The following is a 20,292-nucleotide window of genomic DNA, read 5'->3' as shown; positions in this document are numbered from 1 at the left end:
TACTGGACGATGAAATATCGGACCAGTCCAATCCGATGCAACAATTCGGTCCGTCCAAACCTGTCCAATTGGTTACGGTTTGGTTGGGGTCCAATCCAAACTCAGTCCATTGACAGCCCTACTTGGGACTCGGTCTCAGGATGTGTCTAGTACATATTGAAAATACACACAATGACCATGCACTTACGAGCAATGGTCTTGGATTAATTCATAAACCTCTTCAGAAATCTGTACAGGGAACAACATTTGAATCTTGAAATCAGGTCAAAACACATATATTGGTCGGTGCTAATATGTATTCAGTATTCCCTACAAAGCCATTTAAGCAACATGATTTGATAGGAACTACTTTTATCTCTAGCTCAATCTGTGGAACCCACAACTGAAGGTGAGGGCATCGAGAGATAAGAACTATTGTCATCAGGTTGATACTGGTATACCACATGTGGTGTGGCGCCCATAATCCTAAGGTAGAAGGGCCAATATGAATTTGTGTTTGTGATGGGACATTGACCAAATGGATGGTGCTTCACATATTGTTGAATATTTTCAGCCACGGCTAATCCTTCCAGATAAACTCGAAGATTACCTCCTGGGCCTGTCATAAACTGCAAGTGAGAAGTGTTTATCTTTATTTCATCAACTGAAATAAAGAGAATTAAGAAATTGTCAAAAGGACAATAAAGATTAAAAACAGTCATCCAACACCTGCCACACATGCAAGATAATGAATCCTTCCAATAGGTGTCCCAAAAGTCCAAGGAATCCAATTTACCCACATTTTTATCTTTTTTTTTCTATTATTTCCAATCCCTTCAAAAGAATCCATTACACAGATATACAATATGACAGTTCAGATAAAATCTCAAGCCAGGAGAGTTTTGTGGGAACTACATGTTCAAACTACCTTCCACATGTGCCAGAAGTATTACCATATAGTTGGAAGACTGTCCTTTACTATGCTGAAACCAATTATTTTCAGGGAAAAAATAGAAAATAAATTTGCAAACTGTGCAGGAGGAAATCTCACCTAATGAATTATCTTCTGTATCCTGAAACCTGTATGTTTTAGGGAAGATTGCTGTGTATGGCTAAACAATGAAAAGAGGAAGAAAATAGAAATAAATAAGGACAGAATCCAAAAACTTATATGACACAAGGAATAATAGATTAATAGGATAACAAAGGACAGGAAAAGGGTTTACAGGATTACGCAAGGCTTTACAAGGAGAATCATCCAGCAACAAGGTGTTTGACTCATTGTATTAATGTATTCTCCATTTTCCCATGGAAGACGGGGATCATATTTATCCCAGAGTTTCCTTAGCTCCTTTAAGACCAAAGGCTTGTACTTGTTCTCTATAGTATTGAAACCCATTTCAGTACAGTGGGATTGGTCCTGCATGGAATTACTAAATACACAGAAAGCAACTGTAGTCTATCATGTAAATTAATCTACAATATTCAGAATTTGTGAAATCACACAGGCAACCAAAATTGGCTAATGGATTTACCAAACAATTTAGAGTTTTAGTTTGACAAAATTTTCATTTGGTTGCAGCAATTAACAGTGTAGCAGGTAAAATACTCTATTTGATTAGTTTGGAGGCTTTCTAGCAGCTGAGTAACAATGAGGCTGCAACAGAAACCAAGTCTACTTTTTGGTTATCATCAAACTTCTAGATTCTAATTGAAACCTGTGGACCCAGGAAAAAGCTGCAGTGCACCCATGAGGAAATAGTTTCAAAATCTCATGGATGGTTTAAAAGTCAATAAGCTGGCAAATAGTTTTTGGAAGATGAACTCAGCCTTGAGCTATCAGGGATTGAACTAGGGCAATAACTTATGTGTCATAAAGAAACTCTGAAACTCAAAATCAAATATTTTGGTCAATGAACAAAATAGCAGGTATGCCAATTCAATCACCTAAACACTTCATAAAGGATAACCAATAGTGTTGTCACTAGTACAACTCTGTACCATTTCTGATGTTCTTAAAAGGATTAATTTGAAGACTAGCTCATGCATTGAAATGTATGCAGATCAATCAGTTATCACTACAATTAAGGTACTAAAACTATTGTATCCATATTGCAATCCAGTAGCAACTACCAGGGTTCATGTAGAGAGGTAAAACTTTATAAATGTAATTGGGTGGTAACTTACAACCAACTTCAGAGACTTTGTAGTTAATTTAAGAAAGACAAATTCAAACAATAAAGGAAAAAGTCCATCTTAACAAATATAGGATAGTCAATATGCTAGCACAGGTGATGCAGTAGGGCTGGAACAAGCTAACACAAGACAGAAAGAGAGAGGAAGAGAGAGTAGAAAGGGTAGAGAAAGAGGAAAGAGAAAGAAATCCCAAGGAATCACTCCAAGGGGTCCTAGAATCACTCTAGGGTTATAGGAATCACTCCATACAGCAAGAGAGCTCTTAAGAAATCTTCATTCATTCATTAGCTTCAGAAGGAAGATAAACATCTAATTATAGAGCGACTTGTGTGGCCCGGAACACTGTTCACCATAATTACAAAAAGTGCCATTCTTTGTCTTGTGCATCAAGAAATACGATAACTTTCTATTTATCTACTAATGCAAATAAACTGAGAATTGAAAGACAAGCACTACTAAGCTATAGGAACAAGATGCTATAGCCCAAGTCCACACTGGGCTCGTCAAAATGACAAAAATACCCATACTGTCCAAATATACAAAAAAAAATCAAGAAAATTCCATATTTGATTCTTCAGCCCCTACATTATTCTCCCCTGGTTAAAAAAAACTCGTCCTCAAGTTTTGAAGAACTTGAGGATGACAAGTTGATGTACCTCGATGACAAAAGGAGTAGTAATTCCCATAACCACTTCAACATACTTGGACTATAGAGTAGATGTCACACACAAAGCTATAAATGGATCTTGAAAGCAATGTATGTCTGAAATACTGCCTTCCATAACCTTCATTGTTAAATAATCAATAATGTTAGCTTCTTGACCACTTACATCACCAATCAACCTATCTTGTGGTGAATCTTCCTCTTGCTTAACACTATGAACTTTCATATCCAAAATCTCAATTGCAACATTTGGAACTTTTCCCTCAATCTCTAGTTGAGAAATCTCCATCTCTATGCGTCCAGATCCCCTTGATTCTTCAGCAAAATCTTGAACTTCTGCCATTATTGATGTTGGTGGAACTTGTACTATGTCAACTTGTAATTCTTGAATTGGATCCAGTTGAACTTGTAAGGTAAAGTCATGACTTACTTCCTTACTAACATCTGCTACAACCAACACATTTGCATCTTGCCCCACTTCTATCTCTTCTTGATCATTAACCTCAAGTTGACCATGGGTGTTGGAAATTCCTTCTTCAACCATTCTAATCTTCTCTTGGCCTGCACTCTTTTGATCTTCGATGTTTACAACTTCTATAGGTTGATATTCTTCATTCACAAATTTATCTCTAGGATGAGCATTGACATGCAAGAAATCATATTCTTTATCTTCAACTTTGTAATTTCTTCTCATTGGCTTCAAATTCTTTGTTGTAATCAACTACTTCTTCTCTATTTTAAGAGTCAATTCAAAGGCATGATCTAAGTCATAAATCTAAATTGTAGACAATTCATTCTCAATATCATCCCTTAGTCCATTCATGAAATGAACTGATTTGTGCTTTTCACTTTCTATAATGTCACATCTAATATATAATTCACCAAACTTATGCATATATTGAACTATAGATAGCATACATTGCTTGAGATTAGTCAACTCCACATATAGATCATCATGGAAGTATTGTGGAATGTACTTTTTTTGCAAATACATCTTCATCTTTACCCATGTGGTAATAGGATATTCACCTCTATTTTCTAGTTGTTGCTCAAGAGTTCTCCACCATACTTCAGCAATACCTGCGAGCTTCATGCATGCAAATCTAAATCTTTGTTTTTCAGACATATCATGCCAATCGAAATATTCTTCTAATATAGCAATCCAATTAAAGAATGCTTGTCTGTCTTCATCTCCTTTGAAATTAGGCACTTCCCTTTCTCTTCTAACATTCTTGAAAACCTTACTCCTATAGCCAACATTACTAGATCTACTTTCTTCCACCGATTTCTCAAATAAATCAGCCATAAACCCTTCATATGGTTCAAAAACCCTATCATCATTTATTCTAGGCCCATGAAATTGTTTAAATGATACCCTAGGCCCATAGAATCGATCACTTTGTGAGAACATGGTGACTAACCACTAGATCTAATACCAAAACTGATGCAATAGGGCTGGAACAAGCTAACACAAGACAGAAAGAAAGAGGAAGAGAGAGTAGAAAGGGTAGAGAAAGAGGAAAGAGAGAGAAATCACAAGGAATCACTCCAAGGGGTCCTAGAATCACTCTAGGGTTTGTAGGAATCACTCCATACAGCAAGAGAGCTCTTAAGAAATCTTCATTCATTCATTAGCTTCAAAAGGAAGATAATACATCTAATTATAGAGAGACTTGTGTGGCCCGGAACACTGTTCACGATAATTATAAAAAGTGCCACTCTTTGTCTTGTGCATCAAGAAACACAATAACTTTCTATCTATTAATGCAAATAAACTGAAATTTGAAAGACAAGCACTACTAAGCTATAGGAACAAGATGCTATAGCCCAAGTCCACATTGGGCTGGTCAAAATGACGAAAATACCCATACCGTCCAAATATACAAAAAAAATTAAGAAAATTTCATATTTGATTCTTCAGCTCTTGCATTAGGAGTCCAAAGAAGCTCCCTCTATGTGGCAAGATACCCCACTGATGAAGAAATCCATGGACATCTTGGACCAATCACAAACGATAGGTCCTAATTGCTTGAGCCATTGTACCCCTAGGACATCATCAACCCCACTAAAAGCTAAGAGATGCAGATCAATAGCAAACCTGTGATTCTGGATTATTAGTGGGAGATCTTTGCAAGCACCATCATAGTGGACCTGGTTGCCATTAGCTACATGGACTGCAAAGGTTGCTAACTTTTGGATCGTTATGCCCAGTCTTTTGGACAGCATCTAGGTGATGAAATTGAGTGTATTGCCATTGTCGATCAGCACAGAGATGGACTGGCCCATTAAGGATACCACCACTCTCATGGTATGGGGCATCGAGACTCTACCATTTAAGCCGGTTAATGCATGGAAAGAAATCTCAGGTGTTTCTAGATTTTCTTCCATGGTTTCATGCGGAGGTTCAGGTGTTTCTTCTTCATTCCCTCCATCTGCAAACATCTGCTAATTCTTGCACCGATGACCGGGGCCAAATTTCTCCTCACAGTTGTAGCAAAGGCCCCGCTCTCTTCAAGCTTGCATTTCGGCCCACGAGAGTCTTCTTATGGGTATACTGGAACAATGGTCATGGGTCGGGATTCTCCGCCCAAGGTGGGTCCTTTAATATTGGTGGTTTGGAGCGGTTCAGACCCGTATAAGGCCGGGGCAATTGTCGGAGACGACTGAGTCATTCCTCTTGTAGGCGTGCGAGACCCACAGCAACAAGCATCGTGGCTAGTTGAAGGGCTTTAACTTCTATCTTAATCTCTTACTTAAGGCCACCAATGAAGCTACCAAGGAGAGCATTCTCTAGCCACCCATGAACTCTTGTGGCGAGTCTTTCAAATTCCATCTGTTGAGCAAGAGTAAGTGATAGACAAGAGGAGAGAAGAGAGGGAGAGAGGAGAGGAGAGCCGAGAGGACTAAAAGCCCCTATTGAACTTAGGGGGCGAAAGAATGATCTATTATTATTTATACTAGTACAGCCGAACAGTAATCAAAGAGGAAATTACATCAGTACCCTTATGGTACTAAACCTGAATACATAAACATAAACAACTGACAACACTCCCCCTCAAGTTGGAGCATAGATATCAATCATGCTCAACTTGTCACAAAGATCATGATGTTTGGAAATGTTTAAACCCTTTGTAAAGATGTCTACAAGCTGGTTCTCAGAAGTGACATAGGGGGTACACACTTCACCTGTGATAACTTTCTCTCTGATAAAATGCTTGTCAACTTCGATGTGTTTTGTTCTATCATGTAGCACCGGATTGGCAGCAATGCTTATAGCTGCTTTGTTATCACAAAATAGAGTTATAGGTTTGGTCATTGGAAAACCCAACTCCCCCAACAAATTCTTTATCCACATGCCTTCAGCAACCCCATGGGCCATAGCACGATATTCAGCTTCAGCACTGGATCTAGCTACCACATTTTGCTTTTTACTTCTCCATGTAACAAGGTTCCCTCCTATGAAGGTGCAGTAGCCACTAGTAGACTTTCTGTCACTTTGGGATCCAGTCCAATCTGCATCTGTATAAACTTCAACTTTCAAATGTCCATGCTTTTGAAACAACAAACCAGTACTCGGATACTTCTTCAAATATCGGAGGATTCTCTCTGCTGCTTCAAGATGAGAAGACCTAGGAGCATGCATGAATTGACTGAGGACACCAATAGCATATGCAATGTCTGGGCGAGTCATAGAAAGGTATAACAATCTCCCTACAAGTCTCTGAAACTGTTTCACATCCTTGAGTGATTCACCACAGTTGTCACCTAATTTATGGTTGGGGTCGATGGGAGAGTCAACTGGCTTCACCCCCATCTTTCCAATGTCCTGAAGTAAATCTAAGACGTATTTCCTTTGAGAAATGAAGATACCCTTCTTTGATCGGGCAACTTCAATTCCAAGGAAGTATCTGGCAGGTCCTAGATCCTTCACTTCAAACTGAGTTGCAAGGAAAAGTTTCAATTTCTGAATTTCATCCTCCCAATCACCAGTAACAATTATGTCATCCACATAAACAATTAGAGCAACAATTTTACCTTCTCCTTTTTTTACGAATAGTGTGTGATCTGACTGACATTGCCTGTATCCTTTCTGCTGAACTGCCACATGGAATCTACTGAACCAAGCTCTTGGTGATTGTTTCAGCCCGTATAAGGACTTCTTCAACTTGCACACTTTCTGTTCATTGCCTTGGGCTAGAAACCTAGGAGGTTGGATCATATACACTTCCTCTTCAAGGTCACCATTCAAGAATGCATTCTTGATGTCTAGTTGGTGTAAAACCCAATCCAAACTGGCTGCAAGAGAGAAAATGACTCTAATGGAATTCATCTTGGCAACGAGGGCAAAAGTTTCAGCATAATCAACTCCATACACTTGAGTAAATCCCTTTGCCACTAAGCGAGCTTTATACCTTTCCACTGTTCCATCCGCCTTATGTTTGATTGTGAACACCCATTTACATCCAACTAGAACCTTTCCCTTGGGAAGATCAACAAGTTCCCATGTGCCATTTTTGTGAAGGGCATTAACTTCTTCCCTCATGGCATTTGTCCATTCAGGAACTGAAAGAGCTTCTGCCACATTCTTAGAGATAGGGACACTATCAATAGAGGTAAGGAAGGCACAGAATGAGGGTGAAATGTTCTCATAGGAGACAAAGTTGGAAATAGGATGTTTTGTGGTGCACAATCTGACCCCCTTCCTGTGAGCAATAGGACGATCAAGATCATTAGCAGTAAAAGAATCATTTTCAATAGATTCAATGACATCATTGGGAGCTAAAATACCTGAGTGAGTATGCTCCTCCCTCGAGGAGTCTGGTGGCGCAGGAGGTACAGCTTCCCGATTCTCTACAGCTCTTGGATTTGGTTGGCCTTTGCGACGGCGAGAAAAAACACGAAAAAGGTGGAGGGTCAGGGAGAGAGGGAAGCTAGACTAGTTTCTCCAAATGTCTACACTCCCCTTGAGGAGAAACAGGATAGAAAGACTCATCTTCAAAGAAAGAGACATCCATGGAGACATAGAATTTACGAGAAACAAGATCAAAAACACGGTAGCCCTTTTGAGTGAAGGAGTAACCAAGAAATATGCAAGGTATAGCACGAGAGTCCAATTTCCCACGGGTGGGAGACAGATTTTGGACAAAACACCGACAACCAAAGACACGAGGAGGAATAGAAAGAAGGGGAGCCTTAGGAAAGAGAAGTTGATGTGGGGCTTTGTACTCTAACCGACGAGAGGGCATACGGTTTATAAGGTAAGTGGAACAAAGAACAGCTTCAAGCCAAAACCGTTTGGGAACATTCATATGAAGTAGTAAACCTCGAGCCACTTCAAGGAGATGTCGGTTCTTCCGCTCGGCCACACCATTTTGTTGTGGTGTGCGGGCACAAGAGCTACGGTGAAGGGAACCATGCGAAGCAAAAAATTCCGTGAGGTCACTATGAAAAAATTCTTTTGCATTCTCTGATTGGAAAATTTGGATTTCAGTTTGAAATTGAGTGAAGACCATCCGCTGAAAATCTTGAATGATTTTTGGTACTTCTTCCCTGGTTCGCATCGGATATACCCATGTAAATCTAGAATAATCATCAATGAGGGTAATGAAATACTTGTAGCCACTCTCAGATGGTAAAGTAACAGGGCCCCACACATCAGAATGAACAATGTGAAATGGAGATTCAGATTTACTATGTCTTTGAAGAAAATGAGTTCTACAATGTTTACTCAACTGACACGTTTGACAAGAAAAGTCAGAGACAGACATTAACTTAAACAGATCTGGGAATACAACTTTCAAAGACTCAAAAGACAAATGACCAAGACGACAATGCCGTAAATAGATTTTTTTCTTACAGGACTGACTCATAGACTCTGTAACATGAAGACCGGCCTTATTCTCCAGCATGTAAAGTCCATCAACCATACGACCCCTACCAATCGTCCTCCCCGAGGCCAGATCCTGAATCACACGATGAGAAGGGAAAAAAGTCACTGAACAATTTAAGGAATTAGTAACACTAACAGAGAACAAATTAATGGGAAAGTTTGGAACATGAAGAACATCAGAGAGGGTAAGGCCAAGAGGAAGAGAGAGGGTTCCTTGACCAGCTATGGAAGAGTATGATCCATCGGCTAGTCTCACCTTGTCTCTTCCAGAAAGAGGGTGATAGGTTTGAAAGTAAGAGGACGTATCAGTCATATGTTTAGATGCTCCAAAATCAATGATCCATGGAGAGTCATGGGTGTGAGAAGCAACATGGAAAGCAGTGGCAGGGTTACCTGACGTAGATGCAAATGAGGTTGAGGGAGGAGTATCCATCTGACGAATTGCTCTACCATAGAGCTCTAAATGGTCACGGAAGGAATTCATAATGTCCTCCCTCGGGTCAGGTCCAGTGAGATGTGTCTGAGTCACAGTAGAAATGGTAGGCTGATGCTCCCGAATAGTCATGTTGGCCATGTGATGTTTCTTTGTATTTTTCTGCCCGTACTTCTTATTCACCTCTGAACTTTGCTTCTTAGTGAGATCTTGAGCCCATTTTGGTTTCCCATGAAGATCCCAACAGGTATCTTTGGTGTGTCGGGGTTTCTGGCAATGAGTGCACCACGATTTTTTCTTATCTTTTGTTTTTTTTCTGGAGATCTCCTTTCCGGGAAGAAGATCTCCCACTAGTAGATACACCCCCTTTTGCAACTAACACAGCAGCATCCCCACCAGGGTTGTTCATCAAATTTCTCCTGCTTTCTTCAGATTGTACAAGAGCATAGACTTCCTAAATAGAAGGGAGATCCTTAGAGCTGAGAATCTGAACTCTGATAGATTCATACATAGGATTCAGACCATGTAAGAATGCAAACACCCTTTGCTGGGAGACAATCTGTTTGTACTTCTTAGCATCCTCATCACATTTCCAATCCACACTCTGGTAGTGATCCAACTCCTTTCAGGCAGATGTTAAGTCAGAGTAATTGACCGATAAACACCTCCCCCCCTGTCTACAAGTAGAAGATGTTGCCTGTAGTTGATAAATTTTGGCATAGTGTCTCAATTCTGAATATGTAGACTTTGCTTGTTCCCAGATTTCATTCGCAATTTCAGCCCACATGAAATTCTTCCTGATTTGAGGCTGCATGGAAACCAAGAGCCAGGACATAACAATACTGTTCTCTTGATTCCATCTATCATATTCAGCACTCCCGGAGGATGGTTCTTTTATCCTCCCATTAATGTAGCCTATCTTCCCTCTTGCAGTGATGTATAACTTGATCCCTCTTGACCATTCTAGGTAATTTAATCCATCAAGAGGAACAACAGCTATAGGGAAGGATAGGTCACCACCCCCACTCATTCCATTCAGCATCGTGGAGATTCTAGATGTGGCTAAATCTTCACTATTCATGATTTCAGGTTTAAGAACACACAACACCCAAGGCACACTGCCTCACAGAGCTGTTGTTTCACAGAGAGCCAAGAACAAGCACTGTTGCTGCAGCACTTGGACTAGTCTGTATGACCTACAATTTTTGTAGGAATCCAATGAACAAACATACAAACACTGCAATGCAGTACATAACCAGGTCTGTATGACCTACGGTTTTACAGTTTTCATACAACTCCTTAGTAGAAAGAGAAACACAAGGTGATAGTTCACCATACACCTAATCGGCTGATACCAACTTCAGGGTAACCGAATAGTCACTGAGATCAATAATGTAGCCGAACAGCAAGAACAGTCAAGGAAAAAAACTTCAGTCCATCGACAATGTAGCCGAATAGTAGTGACACACCACATTCGAATTTTAGGGCATCAACAGTCCATCGAAGGGTGCAAGAAGACAGAACAACAAAGAACAGTTTCAGTTGGATACCAGGGCACCCGAACAGAAGATGGACAGTACCTTCTTGAAACCAGACCCTCCTCTTCGTACAACAGGTGACAACCTCTCTACAGCCGAGCAATCAATAGAAACAGCATATGGGCTGGAATACGAAAAGACTCTATACCAGAACTCTTTTCTACGCTAGGAAGCTGAACAGTCAGGCCGGCACCTTCTTCCTTCTTGAAGTCGAGCATCAGGGATACAGCTTCTAGGAGATGAAGAGGCAATCTACTCGGCATTGGAGAATGACCTCAACTAATTTGTTTTCAGGCCTGGACGAACTTGCTCTGATACCATGTTGAGCAAGAGTAAATGATAGACAAGAGGAGAGAAGAGAGGGAGAGAGGAGAGGAGAGCCGAGAGGATTGAAAGCCCCTATTGAACTTAGGGGGCGAAAGAATGATCTATTATTATTTATACTAGTACAGCCGAACAGTAATCAAAGAGAAAATTACATCAGTACCCTTATGGTACTAAACCTGAATACATAAACATAAACAACTGACAACACCATCTAGTAATCCCTCACCGTCCCGGTGTGTTTGAGCTTGGAGAGAGCCTCGTCATAATTTTCAAACCCAGTACGACCGAATCTTATGCAGAGGGCTTCAGTAAAATCAAGCTAGGAGATTTGGGGGTGGGAGCGTCGCAACCATTGGAACCACAGGATTGCCTTGCCTTCTAGGTGGAAGGAGGCAACTATCACTCATTGGTTGCTAGGAGTCTCATGATATTCGAAATATCATTCAGCCTTAAAAATCCAAGGTATGGGATCATCACCTGCATACTTTAGAAAGTCCAATTTCGTCACTGCTCTGTTCCCGGCTGATCCACTACGTCTTGAGGTTTCTTGTTCCTGGCTGCCGCCTTCTTGTTCTTCTTCTCTGCCATGCGTGGAAGACCCTCTTTCCAGTTGCTGCAAGACACTTTCCAGATGGTGTTTGATGTCTTGCAGATCGCTCGTCACCTTGTGCAGTTGGATTTCCACTCAGTCTACCCTATCCTCCATTGTCACCGAAAGGGTGCTTGGCATGCCTGCTCTGATACCAAATTGTTGGGTTTCTGCCCAACACAATCTCTGCTTCAAGGGAGAGAGTTCCTCCCATGGAAAGAAAGAGAGAAAGAGAGAGAAAACTGAGTTCTGAGGTAATTCTTCTTATCTCCGGTAATCCTTACAATCTCTTTTTATAGATTTCTGTTGGTTTAACAGATTGTACAGCTAGCATCTTGTTTCTTTAGTTAGTTGGCTTCATTCCCACTTCTTGTTCTGTTGGTGGTTCAGTTGGTGGTTGCTGACATGGCTTCCTTTTCCTTCTCCTGAAATAGATGTTTACTATCACCGGCTTGGGTGGTCTCTCTGGAGAGTTCCTAACAATTACCAATCAACTCTTATGTGCTTTTCTAGAGACTTTCTTGTCTGGTTTATATCCATCTGGAACAAAATTAACAATATCAGCAAACAATCCATTTAGATCAAGAATAAGAAGTTTTCTCTTAAAATGACTAATTGGTGCTCTTTTTGAAGGCAATATCTCCATAGAACTTTCTTCTCTGTTGGTACCATCAACCCCAACAAGATATTCTACAACATCAACATTAGATGAAGAAGGAATTATTTGCTCCATATTGCATTCAATTGTTGATGCCTCTAAATTTTCCTCATTGAAGATGTGATAAGTTTCCATTGCCCTTTCCAATTCATTTACAGCCTTTTCATTCTCTGCCATGCATGCATTGTCTAGTTCATTGGAAGAGAGTTCTACTGAACTGTTTTGTATACCATGTATTGTGCTGTTAGTATCTTCTCCTTGGCTTGCTCCATGTTACTGGGTGAGGAATCAAACAGGATTTTGTTCTTTCTCTGATAGCTTCGAAATTTTTTTTCTCCACTTGTAGGTTTTAAGTCTTTTCTGACTCTCATCAGGCTTGTTGTTCTTCCCTGAATTTGTATCAGCAGTGTCTGGCAAAATGGTAAGCTTCTCTGATAGTAGATCAGTTTTTATAAGCAGACGCTGCTCTTTCTCAAGATTCTTAGTATTAGTTAGATCCCTGCTGCATAGAGCACCATTCTCTTGAAGTGGATTATTGGCTTCTGGTGCACTAGACTTATTCTTTTTTATCCTCTTTCTCCTCTTCTGTTTTGGACATACTGCAGGATGCCTCTCTATTATTTGGACAGCTTCATTGAAGTGTCCATTGGTTGGTGATTTTAGAGTCAGATTCAAGGGTGTGCCCTCTTTCTCAGAGATCTCCAAATTCTCGTCTTGGGTTTGCTTTCCCTTCCTTTCCTTTCCTGTGTCAATCTCCATACCCTTCATCTCCTTATAAGCCTCTTCATTGTTGGTAGAAGAACCCATTTTCCACAACTTCTTTCCCTTCTTTAGTTTACCCTGCTTTTGGTTTGTTCCTGCAATATTACAAAAGCTATGTAATATTTTGAGTTCCATGTTAGAAAGAACACCAATTCACGTCTCTTTTGTTTGGACAGGTTGTGAAAAAACAAAAACAAGAAAATACTATTGAGAAAACTCTAGCAGGTGCACCAGCATCTCAACATTTCTATAAACGGGATCATAAATACTTGCATATATATGACAACAGATTTGCTACTCGGATTACTCAGTAAAGAAGACTGAACAATTAAGGAATCTTCCATGTAAAAATTTTATTTGGGGCTCCTACTATCTCTATTAATGGGCCCAATCTATTTCCAATAGCCCTTGCCCCATGATCAGAATAAAGCCCTTTTCTTAGGCAAGTTTAACATTTAAATATTACCTTCAACGGTCAGTATTGCTTGTGAAAAAGCACAAATAAAAGGTGGGGTACAGGGCTGATACAGATTGAAGGATTAAATAAGTGATGAATCCAGAGGGTCTCCTACTAAGTAGACAGCTTTGTTTGGCCACGTTAAGCCTCCATGTGCCAGAACTATAACAGGTCATGTAGAGAAGCTCCATACTTGACCCAACTACTGAACCTTTGTATAATGGACAGATAGAAAGAAAGAGATGGATGGAGAAGTAAAGGCTACTCTCACTGACTTTGCCTAGATGTGGCAGAAATTGCATGATAACTAGCATAACCTATTAAGAACTCAGGGGGAGAAAGAGAAAATATCAAATAAGGAACCTAATCACTGAAATCTTTCTCGGCTCACTGCCCACAAAGTCATCAAACATCAAACCATCAACTAGTCATCCAACTAGTCAGTTCAAGGCCATACAGACTGATTCACTAACTACTGGCTGAAAAATAAAAAATTAAAGAAAAAGATGGAAGAAAAAATAAAATAAGGGATAAAATGTAAAAGAATGACAACCATAAATTGTTTATAAAACACACGAAAAGCATTTTTTTATCATCTAAAAGCATGGAAAACAAATAAATGGCAAGTATAAATAAGAGCTGAGACAGAATTTCTCTTGGATCGAAAGTAACTGACTAAATGGGGTATTGTAAGAAAACATTTATCAAAATCATACTAGATATTTCATGTTTATATCATTCACAGTATATCAAAAATGAAAGACCACAAAATCAGAAAAAACACCAAAAAGTAATGGTAAATAAAAAATTAAAGGTTAAATTTTGTTTTTGGCCCATTCCATATTCCACTTAATTTCTGTACTCATCCATGCCTCCACCAATCTATATTTTTCCTTTTACTCATTTTTAACTCAAATATGACTCAAAATTTAAGATTGGATCAATGAAAAACTCATAAAGGAAAAAGTCAAATGCCTCTAGAGAAAATTTGAAAAAAAAAAAGCAGAATAAAGTAATTTATACAATAGTAGAGTTATCTCCATAAAAGGTATAATCATAAATTTGGTTAAAAGTCTAACTTTGACCTGTATGTAGAACATGAACTCTTAACTATCTAGTAGTTATAATCCTGCACGTCCAATTCAATGGAGATAATGCGAGGGATTCATTTGAAAAACTTGACGATTAAACTGATGTTAGGTTCACAGATGGGGGTGGAAATACAAAACCAACTGAAGAACCACGGAGAATGAACAAGCTACCCCCCCCCCGGCAGATAAATGTGGCAAAAGATCCATTAATCTAGATTTTCCATGTGTTGACAGCAAATAGTTAAGCAATCAACCTACAATTCCAATAAATGATAACAAAACCTTTTTGGATGGGGTGATAGTAGTTTATTGGTTGTAATCTCTTCTTAGTGATTTCTTATCACCTTTTATTGTAATCTCTTTTTCATTTTTATGAACAAATTTCTCTTACTATTAAAAAATGAAATGAAGAAAAAAACACATGGAAAAAAAGAAATAGCAGAAGTAACAAAGCTTTGGTCTCTCTTTATGCATGTAAAAACTTAAGTTAACTTCAAATTCTGGTGCTCATTTACAAATAATTCATGTAAGTGCTGAGCTCAACTATCTTTAATCCCAACTATCTAGGGTCGGCTATATGAATCCTATACCACCATTGTGCTCTATCAAGAGCCATATTTTCCATCAAATTACAAGTCCTCAAATATCTTTTACCACTTCAGACCACAACAATTCACCTCATTTGTACAATCACTTGTCACCTATCCAAATGACCAAACCATCTGTCAACTCTTTCTCATCATGTCACTAACTGAAGTTACTCCTAAATCTTCACCAATGCACTCATCTGATTTTGTCCTTTATAGTCTTGCCACTCATCCATTTCCACATACTTATCTCAAACAATTCATGTTAGTGCAAACATATTAAATTGTTTGCAGGTATATGAGAAAAGGATCACTAGTTGAGCCAAGTAGGGGAATTCCCCATACAATTTATCATATTTCTATCACATGAAGTCATGACATCACCTATCCAAGCTATTGACCAAGTAGGTGACTCTCTGGATTTGCCACCTATTCAATTTTCCAGTCTCCACTCAAAACCAGCCCGTACCCCACTTTTTATCTGTGTTTTCTGTAGGCAACGGTAGCTGCTGCTTCAATATTTTAATTTCAAACTTTCCAAATTGAAGGTTTTACTCTAAGAACATGACAAGAGTCTTTTTAGATCAAATTCAGCCTATTGAGAGAGAATAACCAGAGGAACGTGTGGGACATGACGCTAAACCAATTTTCCACGAGGAAGATTTCTTGGAAACTCAACCTTTTTCACTGAACCATCTGACTACCAGATCCAATCCTATGTATTGCATACCAAAATTAAATTTCATAAAATGGCCAAGCCTGTGAGCATCTTGAAATATGCAGTAGGCTCATAAAATGTTTTGATAAACTGAAGGTGGCATTAAAGGAATAACTCTGTTAGATTTCCAGGCTGCACCCATATCCAAATTTGCCAATTTCAGGAAAATAAAAATAAAAAAACGCTACAAAGGCATGGCTCACCAAGTCCTGGCTTAAATTAACAAAGTGGGAAAGATTCACCTTTTAACACTTGACTTCATATCATATGGCACAAAACAAAAATCGGATTCACCAACACAGGAAATCAGGAGACAAAGAAGATCGAACGCAGTAAAGAATTGAACATCTAACTCATCTCTAACAACACATTGATAGATATTTCAGTACTACCAAGTAACAACCAACATGTTCCTTCTTTAATTCCCAAGATTTGGATCCAACTTTCGAACCAAAGTAATTTCTCGTAGTAAACAACGGTAAAAATAGCAACAAAAGAAATTTACGGTCGACGAAATAAGATTTAAGATGGATCCAAAAGCAGGAGAAGAGGAAAAAGAGAATATGCGGTAGACTGGTAGTCATGCGGGAGGAATTTCTGTTATTTTTTAGGAGCGTACCTGATGTCACTGTGAGCTGTGGCTTACCCTCTCTCAGTCTCATCGGCTCACCTTACCCGAAACCGCGTAAATGCCCGTGCCGTCAAGGAATTTTATTTCTTTTGGCCGTCCACCGTTGATACAGGGACACCCAAGGGCCAAGGCTGTATTATCATGTACGAGTATGTAATAAACTCGCTATGAACACGGTAATCCATCTTCATCTCCCTCTGCAGTCTACACTCCACAGACAAAACACAGATTAATAGATTATTAGTAAATAGAAACAGTCGAATGAGTCATGCTGTGGCTAAGTAACCATGACCCAAATCTTTCTCTGATCTTCACTTTTTCAGTCACGAGCTCGTCGTCACTCGTCAGTCATCCCTCTTCTCCCTTTACTCGTTCTCCCACCACCTCTCACACTTACCTCACTCCGTCAATTGCTTATTGATTACTATCTAAATGTAATTTCGTTTCAGCCATGAATCAGTTGCCCGTTTCTTGGATATCCTGCAATTGCATCGCCCCGTATAACTTAACCATTCAATCAAGGCCCAGATTGATTAATACATGGTTTGCCATTGGATTGGCGTGTTGGAGAAAAAATTGCAGCACGGTGGGCAAAATAGTAGCAAATAACTCATTGGATCTGCAGAAATGTTGGACTAGCTATATTCCTGCGAGAGTGGAGATTGATTTGAATGATATCAAATAGAGATTACCATTATTTGTTACTATTGCGGGCCTATCGGCTGAGCGGGTGGAGAAGGAAAAAATGGAAAAGGATGAAGCTCAAAATGTTTGTTATTGTTAGTATTCTATGACATTACTGTGAGATAGTTATCCTATTATTATCTCCTTAATATTATCTTCTTTTAGGAGACATAGTCCTATCCACAGTTTGTGTACATATCCTCCTTGTATCTATGTTCTATTATAAATAAGGGCTGTAACCTGTTTAATATATGTATCAAGAAATATTTTTTTTTTTCTCTCTATCCATTTTCTTGGCTTATTCATATCATGGTATTAGAGTCGCAAGTCTTTCAGTTCTGGTAACTTTCGTTCTTGCTTTTCCGACAGTCTTGTTCTTCCGGTAAGTCAGTTCTTCCGGTAAGTCTGTTTCAGTCCTGCCCTTTGCGTCTTTAGATCGGCACTCTGTTTCTCGTTACCAGCCATGAAATAGCACGGCTGGGTTGATGGTCCAAGCTTCTCCACTGACATCGAATGTTACAGTGCAGCAATAACTCATAAATCCCACCAGACTGCTAGCAGCACCACCCTGTCGTGTTGATTTCGTCATTGCACTCGTTCCAGCTTCAGATTTGGAGATGGTCCAGAACACGCCTGAGATCATTGAGGTTGGGCGAAACCCCGTTCGCATATTGCTTTAGAATCGAGAGGACACTCCTGGCAGCGAGTTCGTCATCTGGGTCAACATCAATTTCTTGCCTTGGGTGGACACTACTTCTCCGAGCTTCGATATATATTAGAAGACTACACCCATGAAGCTCTTTCTCCTAGGTACTGTCTACTTCGAATGAAGTGCATACGTTCTCTATCATTCCTGAGACTGATTTGGTGATTCTCTAAGGACTATTTCGATCAGTATTCTTTCAGGCTGTTTTCTAGTAAAGGGCAAGTATCAGGCTGGTGTTTGCTTCATAGGAACGAGCAAAGTTCTAGTGGCTTGCATCTGGTGAAGCTTCTTCACACCGGTCAGTATTAAGATTTTCCCGTGATTTGTGTTGCTCCAAAGATCCGTGTTTCTTCTCATAGATTCATCCGAAGCTACTCAACATATCTCTCATCCCATCATTGTTACCTTCGATGGCTCAAATTATGATTTATGGTCCCAAGAAATGTGCAGTTTCCTCAAGGGACGCCTTCTATGGCGATATGTGACTGGTGAGATTCCCAAACCTACTAAAATTGCTGATGAAACGAAAGATAAATTTGTTGAATGACTAAAAAATAGGACGAGAAAAATCATCAAATATTGAGCTGGTTTCGCAATACTTGTATTGCAAGCATCAAGTTGGAATTTTGCACATATGACTCTCCTAAAGAGGTATGGGATTTCCTACAAGCTCGTTATTCTATTTCTGATGATGTACATTAGTTCCAGCTCTATAAGCGTCTTCTTCGTATGAAGCAGCAACCTGAACAGACAATTCACAGTTGTGCCTCTGAATTACAAGTTCTTTGGGATCAGCTAGCACAGTGTGAACCTGAATGGGATAGTACCTTTGCAGCTACTATTTATTCTAAACTCCGCGATCGCCAATGTGTTTGGCATCTTCTGATGACTCTCAGGGATGAGTATGAACCTATTAGTGGTACTCTACTTCATCGTAGCCCATTGCCTTCCCTTGAAGTTGTAATCATAGATTTCCTCTCTGAAGAAACTCGACTAAAAACACTTCGAGATGAGCGATCCTTATTATCTACTGATGATGTTCTTGCTACTCCGGGTATGCCTGCTACTTCTTCAACTTCCTCTAAATCTTCAAAACGGACTTTCTGCCATTACTGCAAGAAGACTAGTCATACTATCTCTGAGTGCCACCGATTGCAAGCCAAAAAGGCGTCTGGACAAAAGTCCTCATCCGTGGGTTCTCAGGCTTCGAGTTCTACTACAGTTGCTGCCACAGAGGATTCTTCTAATAACACCTCTCCAAAATTTTCCCTTCGAGACCTCCAAGCCCTTCTTCACTAGCTCCAACCTACTTCTGGTATGCCTTCTAATTTAATCTTGTCCGTCACTCCAAGTACTATCTCATCATGGTATTTGATTCTGTCTGTTGCAGTTATATGACATCCAATTCATCCCTCTTTACTTCCAAGTCACATCCTTCTATTGCACCAATTGTTCATACTGCTGATAGTTCCACCTTAACTGTCAAAAGTGTAAGAACTATTTCAACACCTTGTTTATCACTTCCTAACACTTTTTTGGTACCTCAATTATCTCTAAATTTTATATCTATTGGACAATTATGTGAACTTGGTTTTGAAATACATTTCTCAAGTCATGGTTGTACTGTGTAGGATCCACAGATAGGGAAGATCATTGGGACATGCCGTAAGGTTGGGAGATTTTTTGAGCTATCATCTCTTCAATTACCATCCCTTGCTGTTGTTGTCACCTCTAGTGTCTGGCATGCTCGCCTTGGTCACATTTCTACCTCTAGATTATGATTTTTAAATTCTAATGGGTGTTTGGGTCCTATTGAAACAACCCATTTTGATTGTGTTTCATGCCCTCTTTCAAAACAGCATGCTTTGCCTTTTAATATCAGTGATTCTATTTCTTCTGCACCTTTTGATTTTATTCATTCTGATATTTGGGGGCTTTCGCCTCATAATACCATGGGTGGTTCGCGTTATTTTGTGATTTTCATTGATGACTTCTCTTGATATACATGGATTTATCTCATGCACAATAAATCTGAACTACCTAAACTTTATATTCAATTTGCCACTATGATCAAAACTCAGTTTTCCTCTATCATCAAAATTTTTTGCACTGATAATGCCATGGAATATCGAAATTCTACCATTATCCAATTTCTTTAACAAAATGGAACTATCATTCATAGATCTTCTCCCGGTATCTCTCAACAAAATGGACGTGCATAACGAAAACATAGGCATATTCTTGATGCTGTTCGAGCTCTTTTAATCTCTTCATCTTGTCCTGAACGATTTTGGGGGGAAGCAGCCCTCATTGCGGTTTATACCATCAACCGCATTCCCTCTCCTGTTATTGGTAACATTTCTCCTTATGAACGATTGTACG

General features: G+C 39.4%; 1 protein-coding gene and 2 long non-coding RNA genes across 6 annotated transcripts; 2 read left to right on the top strand and 1 right to left on the bottom strand.

The window, feature by feature from the left end:
- Window positions 1-154: 154 nt before the first annotated feature.
- LOC148849610 (uncharacterized) lies at window positions 155-17,940 on the bottom strand. 4 transcript variants are annotated; one of them, XR_016100802.1, is made up of 4 exons: window positions 16,509-17,940; window positions 1,206-1,359; window positions 1,031-1,091; window positions 155-598 (listed from the first exon to the last, which is right to left on the bottom strand). XR_016100802.1 is itself a non-coding variant. In XM_088949967.1 (2 exons), exons 1-2 carry the CDS (start codon window positions 16,549-16,551, stop codon window positions 12,563-12,565), a joined length of 612 nt encoding a protein of 203 aa, XP_088806093.1. In that variant the 5' UTR covers window positions 16,552-17,229; the 3' UTR covers window positions 11,090-12,562. The 4 variants fall into 4 exon arrangements, 1 of the variants encoding a protein (XP_088806093.1); XR_016100803.1 differs by having other exon boundaries at window positions 157-608; window positions 16,509-16,648; XR_016100804.1 differs by lacking the exons at window positions 1,031-1,091; window positions 1,206-1,359 and having other exon boundaries at window positions 16,509-16,643.
- Window positions 16,567-18,561, top strand: LOC148849609 (uncharacterized). The gene is made up of 3 exons (XR_016100805.1): window positions 16,567-16,696; window positions 17,727-18,014; window positions 18,100-18,561. It is a non-coding gene; the product is annotated as an uncharacterized LOC148849609 (long non-coding RNA).
- Window positions 18,562-18,648: 87 nt separating this feature from the next.
- Window positions 18,649-19,811, top strand: LOC148849608 (uncharacterized). Its single transcript, XR_016100806.1, has 3 exons — window positions 18,649-19,225; window positions 19,301-19,400; window positions 19,542-19,811. It is a non-coding gene; the product is annotated as an uncharacterized LOC148849608 (long non-coding RNA).
- Window positions 19,812-20,292: the final 481 nt, after the last annotated feature.

The sequence above is a fragment of the Nelumbo lutea genome, chromosome 6 (genome assembly GCF_056320005.1).
Source record: "Nelumbo lutea isolate HS-2025 chromosome 6, American lotus-T2T, whole genome shotgun sequence".
NCBI classification, from domain to species: domain Eukaryota; kingdom Viridiplantae; phylum Streptophyta; class Magnoliopsida; order Proteales; family Nelumbonaceae; genus Nelumbo; species Nelumbo lutea.
The sequence above is the reverse complement of the archived record's forward strand: the minus strand, read 5'-3'. Positions and strand labels throughout refer to the sequence as shown.

What these genes read in the sequence shown, in the direction of transcription:
- LOC148849610 (XM_088949967.1), bottom strand. Translation starts at nt 16,551, where the DNA reads ATGAGACTGAGAGAGGGTAAGCCACAGCTCACAGTGACATCAG. An exon ending in ACAGCTCACAGTGACATCAG is followed by an intron (nt 13,132 to 16,508) that starts GTACGCTCCTAA and finishes GTAATATTGCAG; the next exon opens with GAACAAACCAAAAGCAGGGT.